This window comes from Gallinula chloropus (assembly GCF_964237585.1).
Source record: "Gallinula chloropus genome assembly, chromosome: 21".
NCBI lineage: Eukaryota > Metazoa > Chordata > Aves > Gruiformes > Rallidae > Gallinula > Gallinula chloropus.
Genome location: NC_140106.1, coordinates 5,703,687 through 5,730,784, shown reverse-complemented (window position 1 = coordinate 5,730,784; position 27,098 = coordinate 5,703,687). Strand labels below are relative to the sequence as shown.

General features: G+C 56.1%; 2 protein-coding genes across 2 annotated transcripts; both read left to right on the top strand.

Moving 5' to 3' along the window:
• Positions 1-258: 258 nt before the first annotated feature.
• Positions 259-3,093, top strand: ZNF703 (zinc finger protein 703; the record flags this gene model as incomplete). The annotated part of the gene is made up of 2 exons (XM_084274017.1): positions 259-471; positions 850-3,093. 2 exons carry the CDS (start codon positions 259-261, stop codon positions 2,227-2,229), a joined length of 1,593 nt encoding a protein of 530 aa, XP_084130143.1. The 3' UTR covers positions 2,230-3,093.
• A 13,324-nt stretch (positions 3,094-16,417) lies between these two features.
• On the top strand, positions 16,418-25,681 carry ERLIN2 (ER lipid raft associated 2). Its single transcript, XM_084273782.1, has 11 exons — positions 16,418-16,532; positions 16,617-16,698; positions 17,049-17,095; positions 17,558-17,619; positions 18,301-18,426; positions 20,308-20,381; positions 20,743-20,801; positions 21,965-22,056; positions 22,393-22,482; positions 24,255-24,334; positions 25,423-25,681. Exons 1-11 carry the CDS (start codon positions 16,426-16,428, stop codon positions 25,630-25,632), a joined length of 1,029 nt encoding a protein of 342 aa, XP_084129908.1. The 5' UTR covers positions 16,418-16,425; the 3' UTR covers positions 25,633-25,681.
• The last annotated feature ends 1,417 nt before the right edge of the window (positions 25,682-27,098 follow it).

Sequence of the window (27,098 nt, the reverse complement as noted above, 5' to 3'; positions counted from 1 at the left end):
GCGGCTCGCCCCCCCCACCGGCGGCTCTCCCCGCCCCGGGGGCCCGGCCGGGCGCGGATTGGTGCGCGGCGCCGGCCCCCTCGGAGCGCGGCCGCCATCGGGGCTATTTGACGTGTCGGAGGGGCCGGGGAAGGGTTTCGTCTCGCCGGGGCCGCCGCCGCCGCCGCTCCGCCGCCCGCCCGGCCCGGCCCGGCCCCGCGGAGCCCGGCGCTCCCCTCCCCCCCCCCCCCTTCCCCCCCCCTCTGCCGCCCGCCCCAAATGAGCGGTGCCCCCGGCGGGCCCCGGCCGAGGACCCCGCCGAGCCGCGGAGCCGCGGGCGCCCCGTCGCCCCGGCCGCCCCCCGCCGACCCGCTGCGCCAGGCCAGCCGGCTGCCCATCCGCGTCCTGAAGATGCTCAGCGCCCACGGCGGACACCTCCTGCACCCCGAATACCTCCAGCCGCTCTCCTCCACGCCCGTCAGCCCCATCGAGGTTAGTGCCCGCCGCCCCCGCCCGCTCCCCCGGCGTCCCCCCCACCTTGCCCGGCGCTCCCGGTTCCTCCCGGCCGGGCTCATCCCTTGCCCGGCGCAGCCCGCCCGCTCCTTCCTTCCCTTCCCCTCTCCGCTGCAGCCCGGCTTCCTTCCCCCCCCCCCCCCCGCCGCCACCAGCCCAGCCCGGTCCTTCTCCCCGGCCGGGCTCATCCTCCGCCTCCCCCCCCGCCCCATCCCCCGCGCCCTGGCTCGGCGCCGGCCCCGCTGCACCCGCGGATTTTGGGGGTGGGATGGGGGAGGTGAGGAAAGGGGGGTGGGGGGCCGGGCCGGGGGCGCCGTCGGGGTGTCCCCCCCTTGACCGGCTCCGCTCCGCCCGCAGCTGGACGCCAAGAAGAGCCCGCTGGCGCTGCTGGCCCAGACCTGCTCGCAGATCGGCAAGCCCGACCCGCCGCCCTCCTCCAAGCTGAACGCCGTGGCCTCCGCCGGGCTGCCCGCCGCCGAGAAGGAGCCCGCCGCCCGCCCCGCCGCCCTGAAGCCGCCGGGCAGCGGGGACGCTCCGCCCGAGGACAAGTCCAGCTTCAAGCCCTACTCGAAGGGCGGCGGGGAGCCGCGCAAGGAGGGCGGCTCGGACAAGGCCGGCTTTCGGGTACCCAGCGCCGCTTGCCCGCCGTTCCCCCCGCACGCCGCCGCCTCGCCCGGCGGCTCCCGCGGCGCCTCCCCGCAGCACGCCGACCCTAAGGGCGCCGAGGAGAAGAAGGAGCCCGAAGCGGGCAAACCCAGCCCCGAGGGGACGGGCGGGGGGCTGGGGCGAGGGGCGGCGGAGCCCGGGGCGCACGGCGAGCCCCCCTCGGGCCGTAAATCGGAGCCCCCCGCCCTGACGCCCGCCGGCCATGTGGCCCCCGTCTCGCCCTACAAGCCGGGCCACTCCGTCTTCCCCCTGCCGCCTTCCAGCATCGGCTACCACGGCTCCATCGTGGGCGCCTACGCCGGCTACCCGTCCCAGTTCGTGCCCGGGCTGGACCCCACCAAGCCGGGCCTGGTGGGCAGCCAGCTGCCGGGGGCACTGGGGCTGCCGGGCAAGCCGCCCAGCTCCAGCCCGCTCACCGGGGCCTCGCCGCCCTCCTTCATGCAGGGATTATGCCGGGACCCGTATTGCCTGAGCTACCACAGCGCCTCGCACCTGGGCTCCAGCAACTGCTCCAGCTGCGTGCACGACCCTGGCAGCCTGAAGAGCGGATACCCCTTGGTGTACCCCACGCACCCCCTGCACTCGGTGCACACCACGCTCTCCTCCAGCGGCACCCCCAGCCTGCCCGGCCACCCCCTCTACACCTACGGCTTCATGCTGCAGAACGACCCCCTGCCCCACATATGCAACTGGGTGTCTGCCAGCGGACCCTGCGACAAGAGGTTTGCCACCTCGGAGGAGCTGCTCACCCACCTACGGACCCACACGGCCTTGCCGGGGGCGGAAAAACTCTTGGCAGGTTACCCTACCTCCGGGCTGGGCTCCGCAGCCTCCTGCCACCTCCACCTCCCGCCCGCCGCCCCGGGGAGCCCCAACACGTTACCTGCCTCCCTCTCCTTGAGGAGCCCACACACTTTGGGACTAAACAGGTACCACCCCTACGGCAAGAGCCATTTGCCCACGGCCGGTGCTCTGCCGGTGCCCTCCTTGCCGGCCGCCGGACCTTACTACTCCCCATACGCTCTCTACGGCCAAAGACTAACTTCAGCTTCTGCACTGGGATATCAGTAACTACGGCAGCCCCTTCCCCTGCTCCAGCCTCCTCCTCCTCACCCCAGCCCCCCTCCCGACCCCCGCTCCTTCCTTGGACTGTGTATTTATTTACTGTATGTTAGCTTAAAGCTGGGAATATAAGTGCATTAATACACCAATGAATCAATGGTATGCAAAAAGTCTGTGTCCAAAAAAAAAAACAAAAAAAAAGAAAAAAGAAAAAAAATACCTTTACTTTGCAGGTGTGGGGCTTTTGTTTTCCCCTTCTGTTTCTTTTGGATTTTTTTTTCCCCCTTCCCCTTTCTTAATTCCTCCCCCCACCCCCCTGAGAAATTCTTGCATGACTCCTGACCTACAAGGGAGGGGGGGAAAGCGTTTCTTCCTCTCCCCCCTCTGTTTATCGTCCTGGGATTCCGTTTCTCTTCATTTGTAAAGTTAACAGATGTAATTTTTGAAATTTTTTTTTCTTCTTTTTTCTTTTTTTTCCCCTCCCGATTTTTATTTTTTGGGGCTGGGGGTGCCCGTGGTGCACAGATGGGCGAAGGGATGCTCTGCCCGCCCACCTCCCCCCACCCATCATCCCACACCGCGGCTCTTCCTCCGAGACCACCGCTCCCACCCGCGGCCGGACCCGCCGTGGGAAGCAGGACCGTACCCCCCCTACCCCCTCCTCCCCATAAACACACCCCACACACCCCGTCCCCGGTACTCCGGGGCGGGGTGGGGGCGAAGAGCAGCGGCTCCAGCGGGCAGGACCGGAGCGCCCCGGAGGGCGCTGAGCCCCGGCGCCCCTCGGCCGGAGCAGCGGGAGGGCGGCGAGCGTGGCGGGTGGATGAGCTCCGGCTTGGTAAGTCTTATTTTGTTAATAAATGACTCTTGGTTATATTATTCACCCTCTGGTGTCTTCTCTCGTCCCTCCCCGCGCGGCGCGGACCCGCCGCCGGGGCTGGAAGGGGGGAGTGGGGCGGGGGGCAGCTGCGTACCGGGACCGGGAAGGGATCCGTGCCGGGACCAGGGCAATGGGGGGGCTTTGGCGCGGGGGGGGGGGGGGGGGCGGCTCCGTGCCGGGCCCGCGGGTCCCCAGCACCATCTAGCGGCAGCGACCGGTGCGGAGCCCCCGCGGAGCTCGGCGGGACCCAGCGCGGCCCCCGCCGCATCCCCGGGCATCGCTGCCGGCTGGGTGGCGGCTGCGGGAAGGGGGCTGGTGGGGGGAGCGGGTAGGGGCCAAAGGGGCGTCCGGGGGTCTCCTCGGTTCCTTTTCCCTCGCGTGTGGGTTTTTCTTTGCCCTGGGAGGGGAGCGCCGGGTTTTCTCGTGCGTGGCGGAGGAGGGAAGGTTCGAGAAGGCGTTTGAGCTGAAATCGATGCGAAGGGCCCCGGTGTGTGTGTCTGGTGTGTTGGGGGGTGTGTGTCTGTGTCCCCTCCCCGGGACGCGGTGCGGGTGCAGGACCCTCGGACCTGCAGCCCCCGCGGGGTTCAGGTTTTGGGATGCAGTTGCGCTATGAGTGGGGGTCCGGACCCGGACCCGGGGCAGGGGGAAAGGGGGGGCAGATGCGAGGAAGCCGTGTGTCCCCCCTATTTTCCCCCCTTTTCAGCTTGTTGCCGCCCGTGCGAGGAGCCGCGGGGTGTGTGCGAGAACAGGGACAGGGCGGAGGGGTGATAAATGGCCCCGAACCGGGTATCGCTGCCATCGCGCCCTGCAGGGATCCCCCGCTGCGCACCCTGCCTGCGGCATGAGGGGGGCCCGGCAGCTGCAGGTGGGGGACCCCTCTGCTTACCTCATGCCCCGAGGCTTTTTATTCCCGACCTTGGCAGCGGGACCCCCAGCCGTGCCCCCGTTCCCCCTGAAATTCCCCAGGCTCCTATTACCCCACATATTTCCCCCCCCCCCCCCCTTTTTTTCCCTCTGTGCTGTTGAGTACTTTACTCCTGTTGCATTTTGGGTGAGTCATGCAATTAATCCCAGTTAATTGCCTTCTCTATATTGCCTTATGCCCTGTGTTTAAATTCCTTTGTGTCCTTTGAGCTGAAAAATAATGCGCTTAAAACGGGGACTTGTTTTGCCAATGGGATTTCTGTTTTCCTGCCCATTCGTGCGAGCGTGGCCGTGGGCAGGGAGGGCCCCAGTCAGAGCCTTGTGCTGGAAATGGGAGAGACTGGTGGTGTTTGGGGGGCCGGTGTCCCCTCAGCTGGCAGAGGGGTGGGCAGCAGCATCCCTGCGCTCTCCAAGGCTGGGGAGAGGCAGGTTTTGTGGGTTTGTGGCTAGCCTTTGCCCTGCTGTGGATGTGGCTCGTGTCTGGATCTGCCCAGGGTTCTGCCCACGGTGGTCCCGCTCCTTCAGGGCGGGATGTTTGCAGGATGGGGGCTTGGGATGTGCAGGACTGGGTTTGGAGCAGAGGGGACTTTGCGGTGGCTGTTTGCTCTGCCCAGCGGGCAGTGGTAGGAAGGGGATGCCAGGGCCGGGCTGCTGCGACCATGCTGGTGTCTCCCATCCCCGTGTCCCAGCTGGATGCTGAACCCTTTGGCTCTGGGCGTTGCGGCTGATGCTCCCTGTGGAGCAGGGTGTTGCAGGGCGATGGGCAGAGCATCAGCAGGGCAGCTCTACCATGGGGCTGTGTGATGGCATTTGAAGGCCTGATGAGCCCCCTTGCACCCCAGCAGCATCGCCGGTCCAGGGATGTGGCTCCCACTCCCACTAGTGATGCTGCTCGGTGTCAGCTTCACTCGGGCGCTGCCGGTCCCCAGCATCCATCACGGCTCTGAGGCTGCAGCTCCAAAACACTGCAGGTCCCTGCACAGCGTTGTGTTCTGCTGTGTTTCTCCCCAGCCATAGCCAGGCACCTCTGCTGCCAGCGCTGCTGGAGACCCTCACATTGTGAGGTGAGAGGGCGATGCCCATGGATGTGCCCAAGGCATGATGGCCCAGCGCAGCCAACACCATGTCTCAGGGCTGCCGGTGCTGTGCCGCATGCCAGCCCAGCTGGGCAGAGGGCGAGGGGCTCCCGCAGCCCCCCATCCTGCCAGACCCCTTCTCCCAGAGCAGGGCGAGCTGCTGGGCGCATCCTTCCCTCGCGGCAACGGGCCGTCTCCCCTCTTCCCCCGGACCTCTCCTCATTCCAGGATGCTCCCAGCACCAAAACTGAGCCCGCGTGCCTTCCCTCCACTGACGATGGGAGCTGGGTGCTGCTTGGATACCTCCTGCCTCTCAGAAGGCTCCCTGAGGAGTATTTTTTTCCCCTCCCTAAAGACTGCAGCACTGGGGCCAGGCTGTGTAAACACAGCAAAGTATCATCTGATAGCAGCCGACACTCCGGGGCTTTATCTGCTGGGGAATGATTGTGTTGCCAATATATTAAATAACTCCCTATCTAATGTATGCCCAGGTTACTGCAGAATTCATTTTGTAATAAGAGCGCTGGGATGCACTTTATTAATCATCCTGTCTAACAACCTGCACTCCACAGTTTCGGTTTGATTTGATTCAATCCTGTCTTTCTGCAAAATATATGGCTGAGTGGGTCGGATAATGTATGGCTTAATTTAGAGTTGTATGGGTTTGAATTACCATTTTCATAATGTGCTGTGCATTAATGTGTTGCATCATTTATAGAGAAAAATGTGCGAGGTTTTCAAACCTCTCCGGGAGGCAAAAGTCACCTAAAGGGAACGGGGAGCGACAGGGAAAGGGAGGGAAAAAAGGGGCCTTTCAAACCCAGCTGGAGAAGGGGGGTGGGTTTGGGGTGGGAGGGCAGGGGTTTGGATAATCCAGGTGGGTGTTGGGCACGGGAACGGTGGGTTCGGGGCCGTACCGGTGGCTCCCATCCCTATGGCACAACGGCAACTTCTCCATGTCCCCCTCAAGCTGGTGGGTTCAGGGCTGTACCGGTGGCTCCCATCCCTATGGCACAGCAGCAACTTCTCCATCTCCCCCTCGAGCTGGCGGGGACCTCCAGCGCTTGACTCGCCGGTGACCCCGATGCCGGCGCTCGCCGCAATCGCGCCCGCCGTCAGTCACCCCGCGCCGCGAGGAGGAAAAAAGCTCTGATTATCCAAATACAGTCATTAAAGGGGAAATGTGTTTTTTAGGACTGTCAGGGTGATTAATGAGGGTTAGCAATCCTTGCAAATGCACTTGTTTAGTCTAACTGGCAGCCTCTATTTTCCTATTGATTTATTGCCGCAGTTGCCGGGGCCGCGGTGTGTGTGTGTGTGGAAAGAGCCGGGACGCTCCGGGACTGGAGCGCATGTGGAGGGGCCCGGCAGAGCGGCATGGCACGCTTGGCTATGCCGGGCTGTCGGAGACAGCCAGACAAAGGCAACATTATACCTTGTGCTGGGGAGAGGAGTGACTTGGACTCACAGGCAGAGCAGCCCCTGCCGTGCTTGTGTGCCTTCTAAATATCCCCGTTTGTGAAGCCCGAAGCCCATCTGACCACAAACGGTCTCCGTCCACCCAATAAATATGGGAATGAAAGAGCGAGGCCGTATTTTCTTCTTGTTGTTTTTCCTTCCTCTCCTGCACGCAAATCCCCCGTGTCTTTTAGGTGATGCAGAGGTGTCTGCCCGCAGATGTACAAGGGGTTTCAGAGACCGGACCGGAGCACAAAGTCTTCGAGGGCCGGTGCGTGCCCGCTGAGAGGAGGTCAGGTCAGGATGCAAGAGCCAGAGCAGAAGCGATGGTGGGTGGACGAGAAAGTTTCTCCCTTGCATAAAGCAGCTTTTCTTTCCATGTGAGGCCCGGTGGAAGCTCAGCAGAATATGGGCTCTGTGCTTGTCCTCCCAGCTGGAGCGGTGCAGACACCTCCTGTCCCCACGCCAGCATCCCCACAGCCAGCCCGGAGGTTTGCTCTGAGGGATGCTTCATGGGAGTGAACCCGGACAGACAGACCTGGAGACAGCCCCGGCATCTGCTGCTGCTGCTGCTGGAGCTCCTGCTGCCCCAGGGCTGGGTGATGGAGCAGCCAGTGGTGGCCCGGGAGCACCAAGGTGCAGAGCTGCTCCCGCAGTTTACCATGCTGGAGCGCGGTGCTGCCCAGCCCAGGGGGCCAGTTTCAGCAGCAGCTTCACAGCACAAGTGACCAGAGGCCTTGGAAGAGGCGAGTGAGGAGCAAAAGCCTTGAGGCGCTCAGGGAGCACCCCCAAGCCAGAAGAGTGTGGGCAAAGCACCCAGGGCGCTGCAGTGACCAGGAACACTGCAGCTGGGAGAGGGCTTCCACATGGCTTTGATGCCCCTGCTGCAACCTCCCTGGATGTACATCGGTGTGAATCCCACCAGCGGCACCACCTCAGCTCACAACAGCGATGCGCTGATGTCTTCCCCACCGTACAATGATACCCTGTTTTGGCTGGTCACCCGTTACCCCAGAGGAAGCACCCAGGGTGACCCATGACCACGGCTCGCCGCTTCTTCTCCAAGCTCCGACACTGAGTGCCGGAGCCGGGCGACTCGCAGCAGCTCAGCGAGGCAATCCAGCACGGGGTCCCTTGCAGGCTCCAAAGCACCCCTTTTTTGGAGTGAGCCCCCAGCCCCAGGGCTGGGCTGCGGCCGTTCCCTGCAGAGCGCAGCCCCGCTCGCGCGGATTGACACCAGCGTGCGTGTAAGTGATACTGTTCATTACTGTGATGCATGGTTAATAGTTATCTCTCTGTTTATTATCATGATGAATAACTGAAGAGCCGTAATTCTGTATACACAAATGTTTCAGCTAAACGCTTGCTGGAACGCCGGGGGAGACGCTGGGCTGACAGCTCAGTTTACAGAGTATATTCCTTTAGCTCAATTCACAATAACAAACAGATTTCCACAGCCCATAATGTTTTCTAACATGGTGTTTATGGAAACCTCCCAGAGCAGCTTTTTACCGTGACTTCATCCCACCTTCCAGCACAGCGCACGGGATGGGAAAGGGGGGGATGAGACCTATGCAAGGACAGACCCACGTGGGACGTGCCTTTGCGAGAGCAGAGCGTGGGATGCTGAGCTGACCCCAACGGGCTGAGCAGAACTGGGTGGCACACCGGACGCTGCACAGCGTGCAACACGACCTCTGCCAACACCTCATGGTCCCAAGCACCAGGGACCATCCATCCTGACATGGACAGACAGACTCAGGTGAAGGACACGCAGCATCCCAGGCACCTGGCAGCTTTTGGGGGGGCTGTAGCCCCAGCCAGCAGACACCCCGCTGGAGCAGAGATCTGAAACAGCCCTTTTTGCATCCACCACCACATTGGCAAGAGGGCAGCACAACGGGAGGCACCGCTGCAGCTTGGGCATCTGCAATGGGAAAGGGAAACAATGCTGCTGCTCCCAGGAAAAAGGGACTGGTGGGATCCTGGGGGTGCCGGTGCCTCCTCGCTGTGAGCAGCTCATACAGGAGGGCAGATTGAAGCACCCCAAAGATTTGTTGTGGTTTTGCTTCCTGTCTTGTTTGCTCACTGCCACCCAGGTCCAGATGACACCGTGGTCCTCTGCCTGTGGCTGGGCTGGCAAGGGGGGAGTGCTCAGCCCTCTCTCTGTCCCTGCTTGGGGTGAGTGCTTGCCCAAGGATGGGGCTGCTCATCACCCCCTTGGTGAGCCCAGGAGCCCTGCTGCACTGAGCAGAGCTCTGGTAGAACTGACTGTGACCACTGGAGCAATGGTCACCTTTGCAGGGGTTTGTTCCAGGTCCCTGTATGGGCTCAGTGACATCTACAGGGCCAGAGTGGGATGATGTCCAGGTCCTCCCCCCGAGGTGAGAAGAGCTGTGTTCTGTGGGAAACATCTCTGCCATGAAGGGAAGCAGGAGCTGGGCTCACAGGGAGCTGCTGAGCTGTCAACCCGAGGCTGGCAGGAAAGTTCTTGCTCAGCCTGCCCCAGATCCCAGCCCCAGCAGGGCTGGGGAAGGGGGATTCTCTGCCCCGACTGCTGGGGAATGGAACCAAAAAGCTCTCTGTTCTTTGGGGGCTTCTGCAGGTCCTGTGGGGACTGGCTGAATTTTGTATTAGGAACAACTGCTTGGGAAGGGCTCACTGGGCACACACCCACTCTGTCTGCTCTGGTAATGATGGTGATGTGCAACAGTAATTCCCAGACTACCATGACTCCCATGCTGCATCGGCGCAGCATCAGCAGGGGGGTCCTGCAGCACACACCACTGGAGCCCCACAGCCTCTGCACCAGTTCCAGCCCACTGCTGGCACAAGAACCTGCCCAGCTTCTTGGGAACAAGGAGCTGGGAGCAGCCCTGGGGCTGGGATCAGCTGGGCTTCTCACCAGGGAGCACCACACTATGGGCAGTGATTTCTGAGCATCCCAGCCCCAGCAGCCGGGTCACTTCGCTGTACCACATCCCAGGGCAAGGCTGCGCCTGCAGCCCTCCCAGCCACAGGAGAAGCTCTGGCAGCATCAGGGTCTATCCCATCATTTTGGGGGGGTTTGGCTCATGCTGCTTGTGTACAGGACCCAACATGCTCACGGAGGAGTCTGGGGGGAGATGGAGGACAGGGCAGAGCCAGCACAGGGCTGGCAGCTCTGGGGGCTTTGCTGGGGGATGCTCTGTGCAGGCTGGGGCATGGGGGGAGCTCAGCACCAAGCCACAGCACAGCAAAGAGGATGGGCAGTGGGCACAGGATCCCCTCTGGCTCCCAGCCTTTGGCTGCTCTGGGTTGCACCCCACATTGCACGCTGACACCCATCCTTTTGCACCCCAGCGCTGCGCAGCCACGGGCTGTTTTGGTGGGGAGAGGAGCCGGTTCCCTCCGCAGCCCCAGCGTGGAGCGGGGTACCCGGGATGCTGCCGGCATTCTGCATCCCACCCCCAGCCCCGGGGGTGCCCCTGCCCATCCCTCTCCCCCGTGCCCTTGCCTCGGCTGCTGTGAACAGCCCTTTTATCTCTTGGGTAGGTACAAATGGAGCTGTCAGATGCGATCAGCCCTGCAATATGACAGGTTGCGGGAGCCGGGGCCCCTCGAACAGAGCAGCCTTGTCTGTCAGAGCCGCCTGACACTCCCCATAATGGCCAGATGGATGAGACTCTGAAAGTAGGGCCCGGCGCGTTTTCAACTCTATTTTGGGTGAAAACACTTCTTGAAAGATCTTGAAAGGAGCTGGCAGTTTAGTAGTTCAAATGATTAATGAGCACTGGCTCTGCCGGGTGGATTTCTCGCGCCGTGCCAGCAGCCGGGCTGCTCCAGCGGGCCAAGACACGCTGCACTCCCCCCTCCCTGGCTGCCCCCCCTCCTCCTCTCCCAAAAACACCCCTCCCTCCCCTTGGTTTTCCCGGAAATGACACCAAGGCGACAGGCCCCGCATATGGAAAAAGTTAAATATAAATTACTGCTGAAAGAGGCCTCGCTGAGCGGAGTTCGTTGGAGATGTTTATGGATTCAGAAACACGGGCCTGCATATGTATTTAGGGATGACAAATGTGATTCAATAAGTCAGGAATTTCTCCGTGGGCTGAGGCGGGACCCGCGCGGCGCGGGCGCTGCTCTGGGGCTCTCCGGCTCGGCCACGCCAGCGCCATAAATCCTACAGACAGGCTCCTTTTTCCTTCCCAGGCAGCTCGGGGTTTATTTTTGTTTGGTTTTGGGTTGTTGTTTTTCGGGGTTTGGGGGTTTTTTTCCCCCCCTCCCACTCCAGATCAGATTGAGTTGCTGCATCGCCCATGCTCGGATCGGGGATGGCACTGACGGCACTGCACTGTGACTGGGACCTCTGCGTATGTCCCCCCGGGGAGAGGGGGGCTTGGGGGGCTTGGGAAAACCTAGCTGATGCTCTGCATGGGTCACTGGGCGCTGTGCCATCCACACCATTGCCGCTGCCAGGCACGTCCCCGTCCCCAGGCTCGCCCATCCTCCCTGGAGAGCCGAGCTCGGCAGAGCAGCCGGACCCTTTGGGACTGTCAGTGGATGATTAACGACCAACAACCCCCAAACTGCCCCAACTGCCAGTTTGGGTGTTGTTTGACCCAGTGAGTTTGAGTTCAGACATACTTCTGCAAGCCACTTTGCACTGGCAGTCTCACGGGGCGCCTAGTGGGTCCCCCTCCCAAACGGCCCTGAGCTCCACGCTGCTCTGTACCATCTCACTTGGGGTGCACAATGTTGGGGACCACAACAAAGGAATGCAATGAATCCCTAAACTAAACTCCAGCTGCTGTGGTGAGGACAGGCAGGGATGCCAGACCCATGGCAGGGACACCGTATCCATGGCAGGGATACCATGTTCCATACAGGAATTCTGGATTCAGGGTGGCAAATCCCAGCAAACCTGCAGCAATGGGCAACGCAGGAGCCATTCCCTCTGCTCCCCCCCATCCTGCACCCTCCATGGAGCTCGCAGGGAAGTGCCTTTCGGGGGGGTCAGCGCCCAGCCGGGCTCTTGACCGACAGCCACATTCCTTTGTCCTGATTTTACTCGTTAGCAGCGTTTGGCCTGGACACAGAGACAGCTAATGAGGGACTGAGTTTATTGCAGTTTGATTTTTCTGTTAAAACAATACAATAAAATAAATGCACTTGGAAATCTGGTATGTGTTTGTACATAGTAGATTTATGGCTCTGGAGGCTTCCAGGGAGACGCAGCCTTTCATTCCCTTCCTTATTGGAACAGATCATATTGCAGAGTTTAAAGGGCTCTGGAGTTGTGATTTATTTGAAGGGAGAAACTAGGGAAATCCAACTATCTGTTCCCTGGCTCAGATCATCCAGTAACTCCCTGGCCAAGGGGATGGATCTGCACCTCCTCCATGGATTCCTTTGCCCCCCCCCCCCTCCTGTCGCTTACATTATCCCGCTCTAAATATATCACCAAGACAGGGCTGACTGCTGACCTGGGCTTCAGCACCTCGCTGAGGCTTCCCCAGCCCTTCCTGGAATCCCACAAATAAATCACCTTCCTGGAGCCCTTTCTGAGCTCCTCCACACCGCTCACGGGACCTGACCTGCGCAGGGCTGGCCGCTGCCTTGATCCAGAGCAGAGATCAAGGCACAGATCTTGGGTTTTATCTCTGGAATCGGGTGATGAATCCAAGCCACGGGGCCCTGGTTCCTTTGGAGGGCAGAGGAGAACCCAGCAGCTTGAATCCAGGGCAGGATTTGTGCCTGAAAGCTTTTTTTCACGTGTTTTCTAACCCACAGGACCCATCCTTGCTCCTGCAGCTTGGCTGGACCTGTCAGTGTCTGGGTGATGCCACTGCTCCAGCAGAACCACTCTGGGGGCCGGGGCTGCCACAGCCGTGTCCCTCCTGCCCCTGCTGAGGAAAACCAGGTTTGGCCCCTCTCTGGGGTCTCCTGCACCCTGGGGATGAGGCACCTTGGTGGGGGACAACAGGAGCATCACCACAACGGCTCAACACTCAGAGCTGTGTGCACCCTGGCACCATCCCAGTCATCCCCGTGGTTCCCACCAGGAGGAACAGGGTAAGACTGTTCCCCCCAGCCCAAACCCAGGCTTTTCCTAAAGCATTTGGTATTTGCAGGTGGGAACACTCGGGGGGCTTGTGCAAACCCCTCCTGCTTCTCCCTGGTCCTGGGTGCCTCTGGGGCACTTGGGAATGACAGGCTGGGTCCCACCAGCAGCATCCATCCTTCCCTGTGCTGTGTTGGGAAGGAGGAGATTATCCTTTGCCGCTGCTGTGACCATCTCAGGGCAGAGGGACAGAGAAAGGGAAGGAGAGACCCAGGTTTCCAGCCTGGGGGCACCCAGCTCTGGCAGCCGCTCTCCTCCTCCTGTCCTCAGCTCCATCCCAGCTTCTCCAGCCCGTGTTTTTCACAGGGTATTTTCTCCCCCTGTGCACAGACAGGCTCTGTTTGCCATTAGCTTCCCCTCCTCGGCCCTAGGACCTGAGCCGAGTGCTAATTCTCACGCATGTTTCGGGTAAATCTACTTTCTTTCCCGGGATGAATTGTGGTTTCCAAGCACCATTAATCATTTCCCTTTAGAAAACAGCATCGGGGGGCTGGAAACATTGCTCCTTTATTTACTGGGAGGATGACCTGGCACGCTGGCGCCCGGCCACGGGGCTGGCGTCTGCGGGGCGACACAGAGGGGTGAGCTCCCCTCCTCTGTGCCAGGGTGGTGGTGGTGGCCCCCACTGGTTCCATATCCCCCTCCTCTCCAAGGACAAACATCCCAGCCTGGAGGTTAGGGGTGAGCAAGAGGATGGAGGATGGAGAGAAAAAGGTTTTAAGCCTCTGCCCAGAGAAGTGTTTCTCTGGGGAGTTCGTTTGCACCGTGAATATTTTGTGGTGATGGTAGAAATGCCAACCCTCCTCTCCATGTGTCCTGAGTGCCCCCCGAAATGCCCAGGGGGTTGGAATCCAGACCCTCCACTTCTCACCCACCAGCGGGGCTCGGGTGGGCAGGGACTCAAAGGAACCTTCTCCTGCCCCGAGTTGCAGTGGGGTAGAGAGGTGCAGCGAGCACATGTGAAGGGTTTCCTCCTCCTTCCCAGCTCAGGACTGTCAGAGGATGATTAATGGCCAATGCTGCAGAACTGCCTTGATTGCCAAGTGCTGTATTGTTAGCGCTGACATGTAACGAGCCCGGACATACTTTAACACAATTCTGTACCCTAATCTGCAAATAACGTTCGATAGACTTAATTTGTTAAGTATTTCCCCCCCCTCACAGTCCCTCTCCCCACTTCCTCTCCCTCTCCAAGAGCCATGGTGGAGTGGCCAGGCCCCAATCCTGCTGCAGCCCCAGCTCTTCCCAGGAATTTCCCTTGCTGGGCTTGGCTTCTCCCTTAGGTTTTGGCCAGGGAGAAGCTCTCTCTCTTCTCCCCAGCCAAACAAACAAACACAAAATCAGCTTTTTACACCTATTGAGTCCTGTGGATATTCAGTCCCCTGCTGCTGCCGTGCTCTGGTGGGAGCTGCAATTGTTACTGGCAATTCTGGGTATCTGCTAGGTGAGTTTGGGGCTCCCCAGGCTAATAAATAGGTCACTGTGCCAGCCAGTGCCTGGGTAAGGGGTCTCCTGCACCCAGAGCAGCTCCCCAGTAAAAGCCATCGAGTTACAGCAGCCCTGAGTGCTCACACAGTGTGATTCATCCTCGAGGCACGTTACAGACATGGAATTGAACAGTGATGAGGCAGCACAGGCAGCGAGGTGCCGGGTTTGCTTTCTAGAGAACAGCTTTCTAGTGCTCCCCCCAGGAGTGCCGGGGCGGCACAGCTCTGGGGGGTGAGTAGGGCTGTGCTGGATGGTGCTGGGAGCATCGATGGGTGGGATGGGGTGGGGATGGGGATGAGGATGGGGATGGGATGGTGATGGGATGGAGATGAGATGGAATGGGATGGGGATGGGAAAGGAGACAGGAATGGCTGTGAAAACGGGCATGGTGATGGAGATGGGAACAGCAATGGGGCAGGACTGGTGAGCAGCAGCTTTCCACCCCACCGCTCCGGCTGCGCACGGAGGTAACCTTAAACGCCGGAGCAGGAACAGCGGGGACGGAGTTTTTCCACCCCTATTCACAACTGTCAGGCAGTGATTAATGGCCAACAGGCTCGAAATTGCCTTTATTGCCAGCCGGGCATTGTTACTTGTGACAGCTAATGAGGTTAGACAGACTTTTACACAGCGCTTTACGCTGTTCCCAGTGGAGCAGCCCCGGGGGGCTCAGTACCCCAGGCCGGTCCCCAGCAGTGATCAAGCCTGGGTACATCTCAGGGCAGGGGGGTTGGTTTGCCCACCTGCCAGCCCCAGGCCGGTCCCCCACGGGGCCAGGCTGGGACCACGGCGCTAACGAGGAGCACTCAGAGACCTTCCAACTTGTCTCAATTAACTTCTCAGTAAAGCCCAGGAGATATTTTTACACGGGCTGCAGCGGGGCAGGCAGGAACAGGGCAGGGATGAAAAAGTTTTCAAGTGTCGGAGAGAAGTGGGTGTAATAAACCATTTGTTCATATAAAAAACCCCTTGCTGTTAAAAACCAGAGAGCCGCCGCGGCGCAGACACCACCGAATATTCCTGGCCCCAGGTCCAGAAGTAATGATTTTCTTGGGGTTTTTTCTTCTTTTTTTTGGCTTTTTTTTTCCCCTCCCTCCCCAGGATTATTACAAATAATATTTACCTTTGTGCTAGTTCACATCTTGATGCTGTTAAACACGTGGCTGCAGCTGGTTTCCCATTCAGGGTAATGATATAGCGCCGATGTTATGAAGCAAAAAAAACCCACCCCTCTCCTGCGAGCCAGAACACCCCACGTTTAAAAATCTATTACTTTTCAATATTATATGAACGTATTTTGCTTTCAGCTCGGAGCAATTTCCTAGTTTACCCTTATTAAACTGAGAGGGGGCCGAGCGGAGGTTCTTGATTTATGAAACACGTCCTGGATTCGTTAAAACCTTTAAAGGTTTAATATGTTTTATCACGGCCTTAAATCTGGGCATGAGGGGTTTTTTTAAAGGACCCCAACAAAACCCAAGGCTAACGTGGGGTGTGTTTCATCTCCAGTGCTTGTTTACGAGCCATAAAATCGGGATTGATGAATATCATGGATTTTTCATCCCTTATTTCCAAGCAGCGCTGAATCTGCTGGCTCGGTGCATGTAACCCTCAGAGGATCCCAGACCGGGCTGGGTTGGAAGGGACCCCCAGGGTCCCAGAGCCCCAACCCCCTGCCACAGGCAGGGACACCAACCTCCAGGCCTGGAGCTACACAAGGTTGCCCAGGGCCCCATCCAACCTGGCCTGGAACACCCCCAGGGATGGGGCACCCACCCCCTCTCTGGGCAGCCCCTTCCAGCCCCTCACCACTCTCTCTGTAAGTCTCTCTACCCTCGGGTCTATCGACTGTAGAGATGGATTTACTCTCCGTTATTGGTGGTTTTTCACGTCTCTCCCGTGGTTTGGAAGTTAAGGGATGTAATGAGTAGCGGGGTGCGGGCTCCATCATGGGGCTGAGTGCGACCCTGTCCTACGCGTGACGCAGAGCTCGGTGCAGAGCTCCCGTGCGTGCAGAACCCCCGAGGGGCCGGGCGGAGCGGGTGGCACCCCGCACCCTGCACCCCGCACCCCGCGGAGCCGGGTCCCCGTCCCCCCCCGGCGGCGGCAGCGGGTCTCGAACCGGCGGCCCAGCGCCTCCCGCGCTTCCACCGCCCCCTGGTGGGAACGCGGCGCCAGCCGCAGCGGGAGGGGCGGTCGCGCGGTGATGACGCTGCGGCGGCGGCGGGCCGGGGCGCTGGGACGGGTCGCGCCGGCGGGGAGAGCCGCTGCCGGGCATGGCCCAGCTGGGCGCCATCGCGGCGCTCTCCCTCAGCTTCCTCGCCGCTGCCTTCCTCTCGGCCATCCACAAGATCGAGGAGGGGCACATCGGCGTCTACTACCGGTAAGGCGGGCGCCGCTCGCCGTGCCCCGCGGCGCGGGCCGGCCCGAGCAGGCCGCCGCTCACGCCTCTCGCTTCCTCTCGCAGCGGCGGCGCCTTGCTGACCTCCACCAGCGGGCCCGGCTTCCACCTCATGCTGCCCTTCATCACGTCCTACAAGTCAGTGCAGGTGCTGCTGGGCCGCTGCCCGCCCGCCGGGAACGGGGCTCCGCCGCGGGGGTGGGTCGGGTCCCGCGGGTCCCCCCCGGGCTGGGCTGGGCTGGGGGTTGCGGGCCGTGCGGGAGCGGCGTTGTGCTGCGGGGCTGGCGGCGTCTGCTTGAGCCCGGTACCGAGGAAGAAGCAGCTCTGGGGACCGGCCCCGCTGGGCTTTGCTGGAGGGAAGGAGCGGGGCGGGTTCGGCCCTTTGCCTTGGGGCGGGTGTGGGCAGGAGCCTGCGGGTGTTTGGGTGTCTGTAAGCAAGCGGGGTTAGTGCAGGGAGGGTCCTGTCTCCTAAGCCTCTTTCCTTAAATCTCTCTTCAGACCACGCTGCAGACAGACGAGGTGAAAAATGTTCCTTGTGGTACCAGGTGAGGCCTTTGGCTCTTACCCCCTGTACTCCTTCAGTTTTAGAAGCCCTTCAGCCCTTTCCCTCCACTGCATGTCCCAGCATGCTTTAAAACGTGAAGCTTTGCTTTCCTGGACTGCTTTTCCCACCACCACCCCAACGGAAAACAGTGGAAGGCTCCATCGTGAATCACCTGAGCTGATGAGCCCCGTGGGGATGGTTTATGTGCAGCCATCCTCAAAGCCTGCACTGCCTTTTCCATGCCTGGCCCCTTATTTCACAATCCAGTCTCTGGAAACGGGTGTGATTGAAACCGGGAGCCTGTTGCAAGGGACTGGGGGTTTGCCGGAGCGGTGCCGGGCAGGGATGCCGAGCTCAGCCCGCTAGAGGGGAGTATCCTCTGCTCGGAGCTGCCCTGCCGTGCAGCCAGAACGCCTGGGCCCCAGCAAACCCCTTGATTTTTGCTGTTTTCTTCCCTTCGCAGTGGAGGAGTGATGATTTATTTTGACAGAATTGAAGTGGTGAATTTCCTCATCCAGAGCGCGGGTGAGTTCTTGTCCTGTGACCCTGCAAATCCAGAGCTGTTCCTGCTTCTCCTCACTTGGAAGAGTTGTGTATTCACCTTTGTACCTGTAAAGCCCCTGTACTTCCTGGGCAGAGCAATCCCAGCTATTTTATGGCGTTGTTATTTCTTGCACATATTTGTTTGAGCTGCTGGCTGCTTTGCTAAGGCCTGAAAACCGTCCGTTGATTTTATTGGCTGTATTATCATGACCCTGCCAGGCAGTATGCTTCTGATTTGAATAATGAGGTGTGCAAGAGATAGGGGAGGCAGGGTGCCTGTGAGCAGAAACCTGGCCCTGAGGCCAGGTTTGGGGTTTTTTTGCTTGGTTTTAGTGTCCTGTTGGTTACAGGTGTGGTATAACCACCTGCCTCATCGTTGGCCTTTCCCTCGGTGTGCCCAGCCCAAGGTCTCAGAAAACAGCTCATGCTATTTGCAGATAGACTGGAGGGGGCTGTTGCTAGTGGGATGTCCTTCTGTTTGCAACACACGTGGTGGAATATTGGTTTGGGTGTTATAAAATATTAGCAATAACCAAAACTCCCCTGAACAAAGTCTGCTCCCTGTTTCAGCCATGAGGTTTGCGCTGCAGGTGCTCAGCCCAACCCGAGGCATCCATCCCTCTGTCCCAGCTGTCAACACCAGTTTCTCCTCTTCTTTTGTAGTGTATGACATAGTGAAGAACTATACTGCTGACTATGACAAAGCTCTCATCTTCAACAAGATCCACCACGAGCTGAACCAGTTCTGCAGCGTCCACACTCTGCAGGAGGTCTACATTGAGCTGTTCGGTGAGCTGCCCCTCTGACCTTTCGCTCCTTGGCTCCCTGAGTGATGCTTCTGAGGGTTATTTGCACAGTTTGTTGGTGCAGAAGTCACCTCTCCCGGCTGATGGGCTTCTTACCTGTTAACCCAGCATCTGCTCTGTTTGGAATCAGGATTGTCAACCAGCTGCTGTCACTTACTCCTTGTTATATTTTGGAGCTGGGTGTTTGGCTGTGTTGTAACCCAAAACAAACCCAAACCCAAGCTGCCAGCAGGAGCAGCAGAGGGTTTTAGGGAAGGGAGCAGTAATTCTGCAGCACAACTTGTGTGTTTAGCAAACATGACTTGTTCAATCAGGGTTTTTTAGTCCAGATGGAAAAGCCAATCTTCTGCTCTTTAGGGTATGAGCAAACACTCCTGGCCTGTGAGCCTGAGCTCTGTGTCACGCCCGTGATGGCAGCGCCTGGGCACTGCCAGCAAGCGCTGGAAAACAGCTGCTTGGTGAGGGTCTCCTGAGCCCCCCTTGCTTCAGGCCGCTGGGAAATCAGGCAGTACAGAGGCTGGGAGAACACCCTGCATCCTGAAGAGAAGTTGTGGGTTCTTGCTAGAAACGGACCGGCCACTGGCAGTGTGGAGTGTTTCCTTTATGGCTTTGGGCCGACCACAAATCCCCTCCAGCGTTTCGGTGCGGTGGGCGACATGGCTGGGAATGGCTTTGGACCCCAGATGGGCAGGATTTGTGCCTGGAGGAACACAGGCTGTTTGCAGGCTCCTGTTCTGTTCGAAGTGGGCTTTCCAAGAAGCCCGGCTGTCTGCCTGCTGACAGGCCTGTGTGCAAGGCGCAGGACCGCGGCTCAGTTCCCCTCCAGTTCCTTGATGGGACTGCTGGCAGGGATGCTGGTTCTTCACCGATGGAGGCTGCAGATGTCAGCAGCTGCTGCTGACAACTGCTTGAAATGGACTCAAAGCCACTGGTTTGCCCAGGAGGAACTTGTATAAACTCCCATGTAACTCCTTGTTTGAGCTGAATGTTTTCTGGCTCAGGAGCTCTGACGTGGGGCACGGCCCATTTCGAGCAGACCTGTGTCATTCCCTGCCCTCACATCTGGAAGCAGGTGCAGGAAACTGATAACAGCTGCTTCCTAAACTCCTGGCTGAACTTCATTACCAGTGTGAGTTCCAGATAGCTAATCTGGGACCAAAGCAAATAATCAGGGAGTGTGATGTGATCGCTTTCAAGGCCGTTACGGTTTTATTTTGCCCTTGCCCTTCTCAACGGGCCCCAACTGGAAACACTGCTCTCCTCAGAGCTTTCACTGAAACAGGGCTTTGGGTTTATTTCCTTTTGAAATTTCTTAACCAGGCTGGAGTTAACTGTTACTCTTTGAGCCAAACAGACATTTTACCAGTGATTTTGATTGTTTTTTCCAGCCTGTTAAAATAACCAGTGCAGCCATTTCACATTTCTGCCTTGCCATTTTCTGCTGGCACAGATGCCCTTCCTAATCAGTCACGCTTTAGCTGGTCCTAGTTGGGAATATATCAGTGGGGAAGTGGGTCAGAGCCCAGATTCTTTATCTCAAAGATGCTGCTTCTGGCTCAGAAAGATTCCAGGCTTCAGGTTATGTGAAACTGGAGCGAGTTTCACTTCAGGCCTGACGTGTTCCTATAGCCTGTCCAAGTGTCTGGTGCTGATCAGTGCTGCTTGACATGCTGAGAGATATGGGAACCTGCCTTGGGGTCAGGAATGGTTTTTCCCAGCCCAGCACTTTTACATGAAACTTCACATTTGTATTTGCTTTCCAGGAATAAGAAATCCAAGCTGTTCCAGCTAATTCTGTATGTGTTGACAGCAAGGTGCCTTACAGGTTTTTAGTTACCCTGGTTTTTGTTCTCTCCCCAATCAGATCAGATTGATGAAAACCTTAAACTGGCCCTGCAGCAAGACCTAACTACAATGGCCCCTGGATTAATTATACAGGTAATCAGGATTCCACTTTGAGATGTCAGAGGTGCTGATCGTAGAGGCGTGAGGGCTAAAACAAAACAGGGACCTGTTAAACTTGTTTAGAAAGTTGCAAAATTGCTTTATAATACAGATTTTGTTTAACTTGAGGAACAAGGACTGTGTCCTTTCCAACCTTGTGACTCTGTGAGATGGCTCAGCCACATCTGCTCTGTGCAGTTTGGAGCTGGTCACAATTCCTGCAGCCTGCAAATGCTTTGTGTGGCACATCATGCCCTAAGTGTCAGGCTCCCCCATCCTCTGCAGCCCCCAGGGGCCGTTTGGCTTTTGATTGTTGGCTGCTTGCCTATAACTTCCTTCGGTCTGTCTTTTCCAGGCAGTTCGAGTTACAAAGCCAAACATCCCTGAAACAATCCGGAGGAATTATGAGCTCATGTAAGTGCCTGAGACTTGTACCTTTGTGTTCCCAAAAAGAATCGTTCACCCAGATTAATGTGTTTTCACAGCGTGGAGCGATCCCAGTGCCCTCTTGCCAGGCCCGCCTCGTGCTGCCGCAGCAAGATGAGCGTGTGGCTGTGGCTCTGAGTGGCTGGCAGGTCACTGCTCAGTTAGATTTCTCTGGTTTGGAACACTTGAGCATGGAAATAATTTGCCAGGGAGGGGGGGAGGCTTCCTCCTCTTGACACTGGCCCTGTTTTAGAGGGGCCTCCCAGAGCATGCGAGTGAGTGGCAGGTGGATGGATTCCACTGCTAATCCTGTTGTTTGAGTAGGGTGGAGAAACTGTTGATTCAACAGGCTGAAGACTTGCAAAGCTTTGAAATAACTTTCTTTAATAGCACTTGACATACTGATCCCTTTTCAGTGCTCCAAGCCAGCTGCCTTCTCTTGCACTTGATCATTCCAAAATGCTTATATTCCCCCAGCACTCTGCCAGCAGAGCCTGTGTAGGCCAGAATAAGATAGCTCTCATCTCTCTCATCCATTTTGCTTCCCTACCATTTCATGCAGCCTTTTGGTGTCATCCTAAGTCACGTGTGGCATGGCTGCAGGGTCTCAAATCAGCCTGTTACCTGTTGCCATATATACAGTAGGGTGTGTGTTGAGAGGGGCTTGTTTTTGGCTCGAACTTCTCTTCCCTGATTGGGAGCAGGAGCAGGGTGTTTTATTGATGTACGTGCTTTTAAAACTTCCAAGAGTGTGTGCAAAATGGCAAGATAGAAAAAGCTTTAGCTTGTAAAATGTACAAAGCCATTGGATTGAACAAAGGGCAGTTTCAAAGCCCTGAGGAATAGCCACCTATGAGGGCAAGGCTTCTACAGGGTTCTCATTTCTTTGTTTAAATCACTCCCTCATTAACAGTAGCCCCAAAAAAATCTTACACGTGTGTCAATGCTGACTTGACTGAAAAGTCCCCCTGCTTTGTGTGGGGAGGAAGGAAGAGATGTTTTGGCTTAGGAAAAGAACCCCTCTGTGTGTGTGGGTACATGCACTCACTGTCCTGATTGCTGCCTGCCCTAAACACATGCTTACAGGATGTCTGGGCCACACCACCTCAGTAAGGTCATGGTTTGTAACTGGCTGCTTCTGCCTTCCCTAGGGAGAGTGAGAAGACGAAGCTGCTGATTGCAGCTCAGAAGCAGAAGGTGGTTGAGAAGGAGGCAGAGACAGAACGGAAGAAAGCCCTCATCGGTCTGTATGTCTTCAGTTGAAGGTGGTCACTATAGGGGGGTGTTGAGGTTAGGCAGCAAAAAAACTCAGGCACCAGGGAGGGATGCACCTGGTTTGCTTCTGGGTGATTCCCTCTGCTGCATCTGTTTGCTGCTGATCTGAAACTCTTCCAGAGAAGCTCAAAAAGTTTTTCAGGTAGGCTCCAGCTCTGCCCACACACGTCGACTGATGCCTTCCGAGGGCTGGAAATTCTTCCTGCATTTCCACCAGAAAAGGGGTGGTGAGGACTTGAATGGGTGAAGCTGCTTCTGGCATGAGAAGACTGTGTGAGGACAGCATGGATTTGTTCTTTTTCAGAGGCAGAAAAAATCGCCCAAGTTGCTGAAATAACTTATGGGCAGAAAGTGATGGAAAAGGAAACGGAGAAGCGGATTTCCGAGATTGAAGGTGAGTGGTGAGCTTTCCAGTAAGTAAAGGTTCTGTAAAATTCTAATGTAAAGATCCTGAAGCAGCTCAGTTTAGTTCACTGAGTGTGTTCTTCACTCCGAGCTGGCGGTGATAAGGGTGGGCTTACTGCTCTGAAGTCTTCAGCCTGTGCACGTGATACTCTGTGTAGTGCAGTGCAGTTGTGAGGAAATGTGTCTGAATACTCAGATTCTCCCAGTGTTTTCCCAGCCTGTTCTGCAGGGGAGTTTTTGAGGGACACAGAACAGTCAGGGTAGCAGAAAGCATTCATGATAACTGGGTAACGACAGTGTTGGTGAAGCTTGACTCCAGGTTCTGGGCTCTTCCCAAAAGAAGTAACACCAGTTTTTGCATAAATGCTGCTGACTCTCAGAGAAGTTGAAGCATCCTAAAATATTACTGTGCAGTTTTGTGGGGGCAGCCACATCTCTCGATCTGCAGTAGGATAGGGCTGTGGAAGCTTTCTAGCCTTTTCTTTGCAGGCTGTGGTTCAAACTCTCTTTCTCAAGGTGATCTTTCCAGGAGGCTGTCCTGTTACGTTAACAAGCCCTCCACCCATCTGATAGGGTGTTTTGTCAAGGAAATTCCAGGACATGAAAAGGGCTCAGAGTGTGAGGCCTTATTTTCAATTCCATTCATTACTGGTGCTGTCAGGCTTTGCAGAAGGCCACTGAGGAGCCAATTAAGAGTTTACAGATCAGCAGATTCTCCATAAGAAGCTCTTTGCAGAAACACAATGGGTTTTATGTCTTATAAATGAGTGTCACCAGGTGTCAGGGCATGAGTTCAGTTCTGTGCTGGCAGAGAGGATTCCTGTCTCCCTCCTCCTTTCTCGTGCCTGGAACGGCTCTCTTTAGCCAAAAGGGAGGGAGTCGTGGGCCAAACCATCCAATTGCTTACAGGATTTTGAAGCTCACAGGACTCTCTGCTAGTATAGACAAACAAGTGGTTTATCCAGCTGTGTGTATTGCAGTCGTGGAAGGAATGTTGGGAGAGTGCTTAGAACCAGCCAGTTCAGTGGTGGCATGAGATCACATCCTTAGCCTTGGATAGATAAGAAGTGTGGGAAGGAGAGGGGGAAAATCCCAACCCAGTGCAATACAGAAAGGGGAAGTGCTGCTTTCCCTAAACTTCTTTGCTAGGAGCCAGGGAATTTCAGTATCCTGCAGGATTAGGCCCTTTAGGCAACTTGTTGATACTGCAGAGTAACAGCCCTCCCACATCTGTCCAAGGGGCAGAGCCTGTAAAGGTTAAAATCGCCTGCTTCTCCCTGCCAGAATCGTAACCTCAGTATCCCAGGCACAATCCCAGCTGGGGAATTGCATTTGTGGTCACAGGCTTCATCTTCAGAGCGGGGTGCTGTGCGGTTCTGGGTGCACATGGTGTGGGTAAATACCACTTCTGCAGTGGAACAGTTGCTGTGCTTCAGCACGAAAGCTAGCAGCTGGCTAGAGAAGAAAGAGTCTTCTCAGCCCCTGTGACAGGGGTGGTAATAAAAACCTTCTGTTTATAAAATGCTTTGAGGTCTGTAGCCCCAGATGCAGTTTACTTATTTGGTGCTATCATCCTGCAGTGTTTTAGATGTAAATTGAGATCCCATTCTTGGCTTTTCCCATGTTGTTCCCTCTTCTCCTCCTCATATGCAGTTTAGATGTGGTGCTGGCTGCTTACAAAACCTCTCCAGCTGGGAATGGTGCTAACATGGCTGGAAATAAAAACACAAGAGCCTGTGTTTTCTGTGTGTTTTCTTCCAGATGCTGCATTTCTTGCAAGAGAGAAGGCAAGAGCTGATGCTGAATGCTACACTGCTATGAAAGTAGCTGAGGCTAACAAGGTATTGTTGCTTCCTTACGCTAGGTCTTGAAGCAGGGCTCTCTACATTAGGCTGTATAGAAATCCTCAGCAGAAGAGCAGTCTGTTCAGGCTGTATAGAAATCCTCAGCAGGAGGGCAGTCTGTTTATCGTTTGCTCCTTGTGACTCACTGCTTTAAGTCACAAAGCAGAGCAGTGCCATCTCCTCTCTTCACCAAGACTGAAACAATTAGAACCTTATTTGCAAACTCATTTTCTTCTCTGCCCAGAGAAATTTCGGTCAGGGTACATGAAATACCTGCTCATCTCTGGAGACACTTAACGGGGCTGCAGCTCCCTCCAGAGACAGAATATCAGTTTCAGTGATGCCCTTTCATGCTGTTGTAATCAGAAATGTCGATTCATTCCAATCTGCAAGCTGGCAGGCAACCAAAGCAGAGAGATGTCTGGAGTGACAGGCAGGCTTAGAGTAAAGTGTTCAGGTAAAGAACGAATGAGCTGATCTTATATACCAAACTAAGGAGCCTGATAAGGCAAAATCCAGCCTCTAGAAACAGAAAATCACAGTCAGTGGAGCTGCCAGGCATGTTGCTGCCTACAGCAAGTTCCTGGGACGTCCCAGCAGGAAGACCTTCTGTTTGGTAAGGGTCAGTGAGACTGGATGGAGGTCTGGGATGTTTGTGCCAAGTTTTGTCCCAGTTATTCTATCCTCTCTCTGCTATAATGTCATTATCCTGAACGAATGAGCCCTGCTCTCCGAAACAGACCCGTCAGTCTGCTCGCTGGAAAAAAGCCAGTTGTATTTCTCTTTCCAGTGGCTTGTATTGCAAGGGCTGGCAGGGAGTTACGTGCTTTGGAGCATCTCTGGTACGTGTGGATTGAACGCTGACCCAGCTGCTTCCATCACTTTCTCATTCTGCCGTGAGATTTAGAGCTTGGCTTAGCAGTACTGAAAGAGAGCCTTCTTCTGGACAGCCCATGTGTGCAGCTGAAAGGGAGGACAAGCATGCCTGCTAGTGTTGGGGAAAGTAGATTTCCTTCTCTGCTTGTGACAGAGATTTGCTGTCGGCTGAAGTGGAGCTGTTGGTGATGTGTTTTCTTTCTGTGCAGCTGAAGTTAACTCCCGAGTACTTGCAGCTGATGAAATACAAGGCTATTGCAGCAAACAGCAAGATATATTTTGGCAAAGATATTCCCAACATGTTCATGGACTATGCAGGAGGCCAGACCAAATTTGCAGAGGGACTGGCAGAAGGAATCCAAGAGGAGGATGGGGCAGGAACCAGTGAGGACACTAAACTACTTCATAACGTCAACTGAAAGGAAAGATTTCTATGTGTTTTATATTAAAAGAAACATGAACTGGGAAGTTCCTCTTTGTTTCCACCCTCCCCCCCCCCCCTTCCCTCTACTGAAACAGTTGAATCAGACTTAATTCTTTTGATCTTTTGTATGACAATTAGACACAAAGACTTTGGTATTTATGGGGTGGGTTTTTTCTGGTGACTCGGAAGCACCCAACTCCAGGTATGTCCTCTAGATGCACCCCTCCCTCCTGGACATACTGACCAAACTAGTCTGGAGAGGCTAGCTGGACTGCCTGTCCTGCAGCCAGCTTGGATGGGCGCTTCATTGCGGATTGAGGTGGTTTGTAGTGGTTGGGAGCAAAGACATTTTGAGGTTTTAGAGGGAGGGGAATTGCTGCTACAACATGGTGTTTTGGGTTTTGTTTTTTTCCTTGTCTGAAGTTTTGAGTCCTTTATTCCAAACCCCTTTTAAAAACAAACAAACAAACAAAAAAAGGTGCTAGACTTTTGTACACTGTGCTTGTCTGCTTGAAAGCCTGGACTGTGTCCCCATGGCAGCTGACTGCTCATGGTGTGGGGTGACCTCTGGGCCCATCCTGTAGCAAATGCATGAAACCACCTTCAAGTGAGATCTGTGCCATGCAGTTTTGCCTTGCAGCTGAGACTGCGCACGTGGAACGTTCAGCAGCAGTCCAGCTCGTTACCCAGGTACCAGGGAGGGAGGTATCTAAGCCTTAGACCGTGTTTCACGCAGGTTTGTTTCCTGCATCATAACACCGCTTCATTTTCCATCCATCATATTTGGGGAAGGCAAAGGGGAGTCTGAATTTTGCTGCCTCTGCCAGCAGTTCAGCAGCTAGGTGAGGGGAGAAGGTGAGCTGATGAGGCAGTGTCCTGCCAGCAGCTAATTGGACTTGATTTTCAGTAACACCAGACGGCCAGTGTTGTACTTTGTCAGTTGTCACAGCTAGAAAAACTAGGGAGAGAAGAGGGGTTTTGTCTCAGGGACCCTGACTTTGAAAAAGCCTTTGCTGGCAAGTAACTGCTTGAATAACTAGTCCCATAGTCTAGTCCCAGTATGGTACCTGCCTCTGCAAGACCAACTGGATTTCAGTGTTTACAGTGTCTTACCAGAAAGATATTCAGGCAAACTGAAATGAATGGAACCAAGTTCATGTTGTTTTCTGGGTGGTTGTGTTTTTTTCCCTGAACAGACCTTGCAATAGGAAGATTTCCTAGTAGCAAAGGACACAAAACATTCAAACACAGGGCAAAGAAAAAAAATCTCTGAACTGTCCAAAGAGAATTTCTTCCTTTCTTGCTCAGAGCAATGCTATATACAATGTACCTTTCACTTCAGCAAACCAATTAACCCACATACCAGATGCAAAGAGGCAATGGGGTTTTGTTTTACGTCCATGCAAAACTTGAGGGCTGTTAAAAAGTTCAGGTCTAGAGAGAGCTTTATTTTCTTTCCTC

What these genes read in the sequence shown, in the direction of transcription:
- ERLIN2 (XM_084273782.1), top strand. Translation starts at nt 16,426, where the DNA reads ATGGCCCAGCTGGGCGCCATCGCGGCGCTCTCCCTCAGCTTCCTCGCC. An exon ending in AATGTTCCTTGTGGTACCAG is followed by an intron (nt 17,096 to 17,557) that starts GTGAGGCCTTTG and finishes TTCCCTTCGCAG; the next exon opens with TGGAGGAGTGATGATTTATT. An exon ending in TTTCCTCATCCAGAGCGCGG is followed by an intron (nt 17,620 to 18,300) that starts GTGAGTTCTTGT and finishes CTTCTTTTGTAG; the next exon opens with TGTATGACATAGTGAAGAAC.